At 41.1% G+C, this 7,793-nt stretch overlaps 1 protein-coding gene across 1 annotated transcript; it reads left to right on the forward strand.

Annotated features, from left to right (window-relative positions):
* Positions 1-249: 249 nt before the first annotated feature.
* gdf10b (growth differentiation factor 10b) lies at positions 250-6,331 on the forward strand. Its single transcript, XM_046069228.1, has 3 exons — positions 250-672; positions 3,230-4,128; positions 4,832-6,331. Exons 1-3 carry the CDS (start codon positions 384-386, stop codon positions 5,021-5,023), a joined length of 1,380 nt encoding a protein of 459 aa, XP_045925184.1. The 5' UTR covers positions 250-383; the 3' UTR covers positions 5,024-6,331.
* The last annotated feature ends 1,462 nt before the right edge of the window (positions 6,332-7,793 follow it).

Below are 7,793 nucleotides of genomic sequence, written 5' to 3' on the forward strand. Positions count from 1 at the left end.
TTAGACATTTCTTCCTCTCTCCCTTAGTGATGGAGTGGACTAGTGTTGCATATTTAATGTAGCTGGAAAGCTAGTCTGTTCTTAACTTTGCTTCTAATCAAAACTCGTAAGCAGTTCACCTAAAATGCTGCATGTCTTTCTCGTTGGCTGTGCGCTCTGAGGCGTCACCATCTGTCATTCAGCAGCGGAGTTTTATGCGTGCGTCCTCCCCCGGTCTCCTCCCATTGTAGAAACAGCTGTAGACGGTGAACCGTGGAGTTCGGGTCTGACACGGATTACCTGGATACCGGCTTGAAGTCTGGGTGGGCATCAACCAGCGAGAAAAGGAAAGACTTTTTTGAGGTTTTTTTTACTGACTTTGGTTTCTCCACGTCTCTTTTTTTATGGAAACATTTCCTAGGACATCAACCATGGCAAGCCGACTTTTTCCTACTCTGCATTTATTACTGATACTGGAGTCGAGCTGGGGTAAAGTCGTGTCTGAGGATCTTGGTGAAGCCGTGCGTCAGGGTGCAGATGTCCAACCGGCTGTAGAGCAGCGCGTCTTTGCGCACGAAAGCGCGAACCGGGATATGGTCTCCATCAACATGTTCAAAGTGTACGAGAAGTACAGCAAGGAGCCGCAGAGCCAGAGGGAGGGAAACACCGTGAGAAGTTTTAAAGCTGTCCCGAGTGAGTGCGTTTTTTTAATTCCATGAACCCTGTTGCCATACACGAGAGAACCGGTTGATCAAGACTAAATTTATAATAATAAGACCTAGGGGAGACCAGGTATGGTTGTAACGTGGGGAGAGTTGTAACAACACCAATTCCACTAATTAGAGATAAGATAGGAGTTGTGTGATCATTTCAGTATTTACTTACTTCCTCCCCAATCAGGCATGCTGTTTGTCAAGCCTGGAAATAGGTACATTCAGTAGAGAAAAAACTGATTCAGAAAGTACATTTTTAGACCAAGACTATATTTTGTTTAGTATCTATGGACCTACTATTGCAGATATAATTGTTAGAAGTATATTAGATTGAAATGTAGTTTCTAAGGCAACATGTGATGCATTTTTTCCTTTTTAATTTCAAACTGCTATGCTAATACAGCTAGCTAAACACTGGCTGCCAGGTGTGGGGTGGGTTGTAATACTTTAAAAAGTGTCACAACCATCCCCTATACATACAACTAGGGACTTTCTTGATTTTAATATTGAACAGAGTGCCCTTTGCAGTCTGGGCCCACCAAGCCTGCACTCCAGGGTTACCAGCATTCATTTGTCAGCACTGTGACCGTTACTTCCCATTGACATGTTGTTCACATGTTGGCGTGCGTATCGGCACTTGATCTTTTCTATACTCCGTCTCCACCGGTGCAGATGGTAGAAAAGTGTACAGGCAGCTTGTGAGAAGTGCCAGTGCGCAAGAAAAAGAGTAAAATATAGAAGTGCTTGTACTGCGTACCGATGAGTACCGGTGTCGTGCCTGGCCCACTTCAAGCACTTACTGTGACACTGATAAGGAATATACACACTCTAAGACACACACCTCTTTTTAGTTAGACATAAAGATGTACAAATATGTTCTTTAATTAAGTACATTTTAGTAGTAGGCTAAGTATACTGTTAGGTAAGTTTATTCTATAGATAAATTCACATACACATACATGTGCTTGAGTGATCATCAGACAGTCTGTTACAGTGAGAGAGAAACATTCTTCTTTTATATCACTACCTGTTTTTGTAGTAGATCATCTGGTGTGGCATCTATTTTTGCTTCTTTCATTTTACCATTACAACTTACCCCAGTATGTGTTACATCCTATCCCAGTAATGGGGTAGGTTGTAACAAGGGAACACAATGCATTTGACATCAACTCATGAGGTCTGTGATATTCTCGTAGAGGATTGAATTGGTGCCATTTGTTGTGAACAAATGTGGGTACTTTGTATAAAAGTTTGAGAACTCTAAAATTCAGCGAGTTATAGTTGCTGAAGCAAAACGTTTTACATCCCCTACTGCCAATGATTTACATGTAAGTAGGGAATTCCAATTGCCATAATGAATATTATTAATAAATATTTAGCCTATCAATGAATATGGAGAGGGACTTTTGTTAAAAGCCCAAATGAGATTTGACAACAGAACAGTTTTCTGTTTTTTAAAAGATGTTTGTTCATTTGTATTTTTGGAAACGTGCTTTTGTGTCACTCAAGTCATGATAATAGAACATTATTATACATCACAGCTGGTAGAAAATAGACAAAATGCAATTTAAAAATAGTGAAAGGTAAATCAGCATAAAGGCCTTTTCTTATTTACCCAATTTTAATATAACTTGACATTTTTATGCTACTCATCCATCCTTGAATGAAACTCAAGATTTCAGTCATCTAAAGTGTTCTTAATCTTATTTTAGTTTTCTCACTTTATATGACTTTTTTGTTGTTCCCCATTTCATTATAGATCAACACCTAATACAAAAATACCAGGGAAAAAAAGGCAGAAAGTTGAAATCTTGTGCTCAAATTTATTTCATCAGTGCATCCTTTTAAACACAGGTGTTTTGTCACACACAGCAGCTCTCGCTCCACTTTGGACTAAACATCTTCACCTCTATGTTTAGATTTAGTGAACTGGGGGACTTTTAAGTTTCGAGCACTTTCGGTTCCCCGGTAGCTGCAGCACCCTAGGTGCTAGACAAGAGCCTATAATCATACCCAGACACTGGCTGCACAGCGAAAAGCCTCAGAGGAGCTCTTTCTCCTATAAGCATTTCCATATGCCTGCGACAGACCTACTGGACCGATCCACTGTTTGCCTTTCAGGCTGTGGTGGAAGTGTGGGAGACAAGGTTGAACTTCAAGAGTATAGCGATCTAGGATGAGGCTTTTGGTAATGTGTGAGGCAGGCACTTAAGCGTGCCACGCTTAATATTTTCCATGCTGATGCTTATGTCAGTCAGATGTGTTGAGCAACATTTTGCGGAAGATCGACTGGATGCTGTTATTCATGTCGGTCAAATGTGCCAGAATGTGATGATACTGTAGAGGAGGAAAAAGAAGAGCTGCGGAAAGCGTTAAACACTGCAACTCGATCGCCTCAGTCATCTCTTTGTTGTTCATTTCTTGGAGGGATCCTCCTTCAGGGCTTTAGCATCTGTTTGACAAAACATCTGTGTGGTTGAACCAGTAAGCTCATCACTCATCTCATTCTTCTTGTAATTTCTTTTCAAATTCCCCAGGAGTCTTGCACGGTAAGGACGTGCTCCAGTTCAACCTGGCCTCCATGCAAGAATCAGAGCTCATCCTCTCCGCCTCTTTTCACTTCCTCTACAAGCGGCCCCGCCACCACCAGCGACCGTGGCGTTTCCGAAGGCCTCGCCACCCATCTGGCGGCCACCAGCATCCATATCCTCCCTCCCCGCAGCTCCTCTTCCGCGGATCATCCCCAAACTCATCTTTTGCAACACTGCTGGGAAACATAACTCTGGCTCCTTTCAAGAAAGGCTCTTGGCAAACAAGGGACATAACAGCGATGGTGAAACACTCCAGGGAAGTGAAAGAACTTGTGGTCACGGTGGAGTTTGATATGAGGTTTGGGACGCAGCAGAGGAGTCCTCACGGCCAAGAGCGCCTCTCTTCAGCCAACCTGCCGTATATCTTGGTATACGCTGATGATCAAGCTATAGATGAGCCGAACAGCGTGGCCATGTCACTCCAGCGGTACGGGTCCTTCCCTGTAGGAGAGGATGCATCCTCCTCAGCTTCAGCCTCAAGGATCCGGAGGGAACTTCAGCTCCAGATCCAAACCAACGACATCCCAGAGGTCCAGTACAACTCCTTGAAGAATCATGAATTGTGGCAGAACACATATTTCCCAGCAAAATCCAAAGCAGAGGTGAAACCGGGCAGGAAGCAGGGGCCGGGGGTCAGCGAGAGCCTGAGTAAACCCCAGGTGCTTAGCTTTGATGAGAGGACGATGAAAAAGGCCAGGAGGAGACAGTGGAGTGAGCCCAGGGTCTGCTCCAGGCGCTACCTCAGGGTGGACTTCGCTGACATTGGCTGGAGCGAGTGGGTTTTGGCGCCAAAGTCATTTGATGCCTTCTACTGCGCCGGGACCTGTGGATTCCCCATCCCTAAAGTGAGCCAGAGAAACGTTTTAACTTTTATAATAACAATAATAATAATATATTTTATTTGATGGAGCCTTTTAATGGCACTCAAGGTCACATTATGTCAGATAAAACCATATATTAAGCACATAATGAACAGCAAGCAGCAACAAGAAAACATAGCCTCATAAGAAAATATAGTATCAGTAATAAAACAATGATAATAAAACATAAACAATCAAGTAAAATTTTCAGTGGAGTCATTTACATTTTGACTTCAGACAAAAGAAAAGCAAATCACACACACAGACCTGCTCATGCAGCATTGATGTGTCCCACATCAGGAGATGTTTAACTGAAACTGCTGCACATGCAGTTGCATGTATTTGTAAAATGTAATACCTTTGTGGTATATTTTACTTTATTTTTTAATCTTTTCTTTTAGACTGTGACTTGTCAACTAAGACAAAGTCAAAAAGACCGAAAACTAAGGCAGGAACATGAAACGCAGCCACATGAAAAGAGTTGATCTGTAAAGTTGAAGGAAAAGGGAAAAGTAATGAAAACTACACACAAAGTACACAACAAAACATATTTCTGTCTTGTAAATATAAATTAATTTTTTGCAAAAGAACCATTTGTCACTTGGGGGATTTTTGCCTGTGTTGTTTTACAGTTCTAACAGTAAGTTTTGTTCGCATGAATCCCTTTTTCTTCCACTCATGTCTTTAGGTGGTGCGTCCCTCCAATCACGCCACCATCCAGAGCATCGTCAGAGCTGTGGGAATCGTCCCTGGTGTCCCCGAACCGTGCTGCGTTCCAGAGAAGATGAGTCCCCTTAGCGTTCTTTTCCTGGATCCACACAGGAATATGGTGCTAAAGGTTTACCCCGGCATGTCTGTGGATACCTGTGCCTGTCGATAGGGTCGGAGCAATCAATGAAGATAAAAGATTATGAGGAGTTCGTACATGTAGACTCATCATTTGTCAGGAGGGCATTTCCACATCGAAGAGGACAGTAGTGATGAAGACAGCTGAGATAAACTGGACGACTGGCAGGGCTCTAGTTCTTGAGTCTCAGTTTGAGAACTCTTTTCTGGGTCTTGGACTAGTCACTGTCATGACTGGACGTTGACTCGACTTTTTCCTGCTTTTCTAACATGTTTTTTTCCTCATGTTTTTCTCCACCCAGCCCACCTTTCTTTATTTTTCTCCCCTCATCCAGAAGCAGTTGTAAGAAGTGCACTTAATACACCCCAGTGTACGTAATGCTCCTAAATGTTCTATGTATTGGACGTTGAAGTTAAGCACAAAACTCTTGCAGGTAGATCTTTGTCTCTGATCCTTTATAAACTTTTTCAGTCCCTTTCTTCACTTTTATAAAGTGATTTTGCCTGATTTAATATAAGACAAGAACAACTCACTCAGCTTGGACCTGGTTTTGTGATTGGTTTCAACTTTACTAAGCTCAACGTCTTTCAACATTTCCTGACTGCTTGCGGGCATCAGTATCCTCTACTGTTTGACACTGTCTTTAGGATTCAACTGAATTTCGAACAAACTGATAAACTGCACACAGACTCACAGACTCAGGAGGGTCTGAGGGACACAGAGGCTGCATGGCAGCACACTTATATCCTACCCAAATTAATTAACCCTTGTCATGAAAATACTGTAGTTACTAATGCAAACTAAATGGTACTTCTTAATAAGTGATGTTACTGAACACCTCCCACCTATTAGCAAGAAATGTTATTCATGCATGAGAGGTAATATCGTCTTTGAACTATAATTCAATAGCCATTTGTTTATATTTTGTATATAATGAGTGTATTTTGACTCCTACTGAGATTTAATGTAGTACGAGCATTTTGTAGCTTGTTTCTGCTACATGTTACAGCACAGAGGGAAAGCAGTGCTTTGCTGCCACCTGCTGTGCATTTTGAGATAGCTTAAGGGGCTAAAACATACATACTAAAAATTTTGAAGGAGAATGTTCAAGTACTCCTTGTGGCTATTCACTATTTCCCTTTAATACATAAATACTGTTAATCAAAGATGACATGTACAGTTTGTAATAATAATAGATTTCCATAGTAGGTAAAATGGGATAAATGTATCCAACCTTATAACGTATGGCTAAAAGTGTATTTGTAAGTGTGATGTGTGCTTCAACAAATCATAGTCATGATGTATAACATGGTAAGGAAATAAACTGAATTGTACATACGGTCTAATTGTAGATACCTGCTGACTTTGTGAGGTTTTTTACTATAGACATATACCACACAATAACTTACTGTCTGTCAATGCCCACATACACATTTGATAGATAACATTACATTAGATTGCATATATTTTATTTAAAGTTAGGTTGATGTCTTTGATGCATAATACTAATCCTGAAAATAACAGTGTCTTTCTTCTCTGAAAAACGCTAGAATTAAGAAGTCTGGGAAACCTGTATTGTATTGATACTTGATTATATTAAATGTTCATTTTTGTTTAGTTCATCACATGACGGCAGTAACGTAATGTTCACTTTTCAGCCCGCAACTTTACTGTTATGGTTCACTCCTACCACTTTCATCATCTTTGTTTCTAGCAGGCAGATATTTTCATGACTGAAAGGCAGAGAAACAAAGTCAGCAACTAGCTGGTGAACCCTATAGAGCATTTAGCAGCTATAGAGCCACACATTTCCCTCGAGTCTTGATTGAGAGCAAAAACAGAGCAAAAAGTAGAGTGAACATTGGACTTATGTTTGTCAGGTTGACAGAAACACGACTCCAATTAATGCAAATGTTGCTCCGTGTCTGCTGCTTTAGAGGGTCAGCAGTTTGTTCCTCTGCGCTCAAGTAGCCAAAAAATAACACTGCTTTAAAGAGCTGTTACAATTAGTAAAAGAGTTTAAATGTTGCATAATGGTTTAAATATTGTTTCAAAGCCTTTTGCACCCCGATAAGAAAGAAACATTTGGATACTTCTGAATTTTCGTGACTTGAAAACTTGTGTTATATATTGGAACTGAACGTTGGCTATTGCAAGCCTCCATATAATCTTAACCATCAAACACCATAGGCTATTGGCCAAGAATTTAATAGGTTTTTACTGCATATTTTTGAACCCAGCAATTTGGCCTAAAATGACTTTCTCCCGTCCAGTTTTCCCTGTGTTTGTTTCCCTCCTGCATGCCTAAATTATTTGCTGTATCGACGCCAGTAGATTTTGTCAACGCCTTTCATCACTGATTGACTCCATAGAGAGGAACTCTTAAACGCTTGAAAGGACCACAATGAAAGCATTTTTATGAAACCAGTGAAACAAGTGCCTGGGTAAGACAGAAATTCCAAGAAAAGCCGGACTCAGGCCAACGTCCCCGGACACATTGGCTTGTGGTTCAGGCTCAAACCCCCCACAGGAACGAGGGGCAGATCCCATCATCCATCTACATACAGTACTGAATGTAGAGCTGAAGGCCACCACCGTTGTGTCTTTGTTCCATTTGCCAGTGGTGTGAATTAATGCTCTCTGCTCTCATGCCTCTCATCAGATTTTATAGATTCCCTCTATAAACCTATTTCGTTCATGAACATTTTCCCCATGTGTTGCTCTACATCTGGTTGTTCTTTGTTTAAAGTGCAAAGGAAATTATGTATCCTATGTTTTTTGTTTGCTTGGAATAGACAGAAGA

The sequence above is a fragment of the Micropterus dolomieu genome, linkage group LG14 (genome assembly GCF_021292245.1).
Source record: "Micropterus dolomieu isolate WLL.071019.BEF.003 ecotype Adirondacks linkage group LG14, ASM2129224v1, whole genome shotgun sequence".
NCBI lineage: Eukaryota > Metazoa > Chordata > Actinopteri > Centrarchiformes > Centrarchidae > Micropterus > Micropterus dolomieu.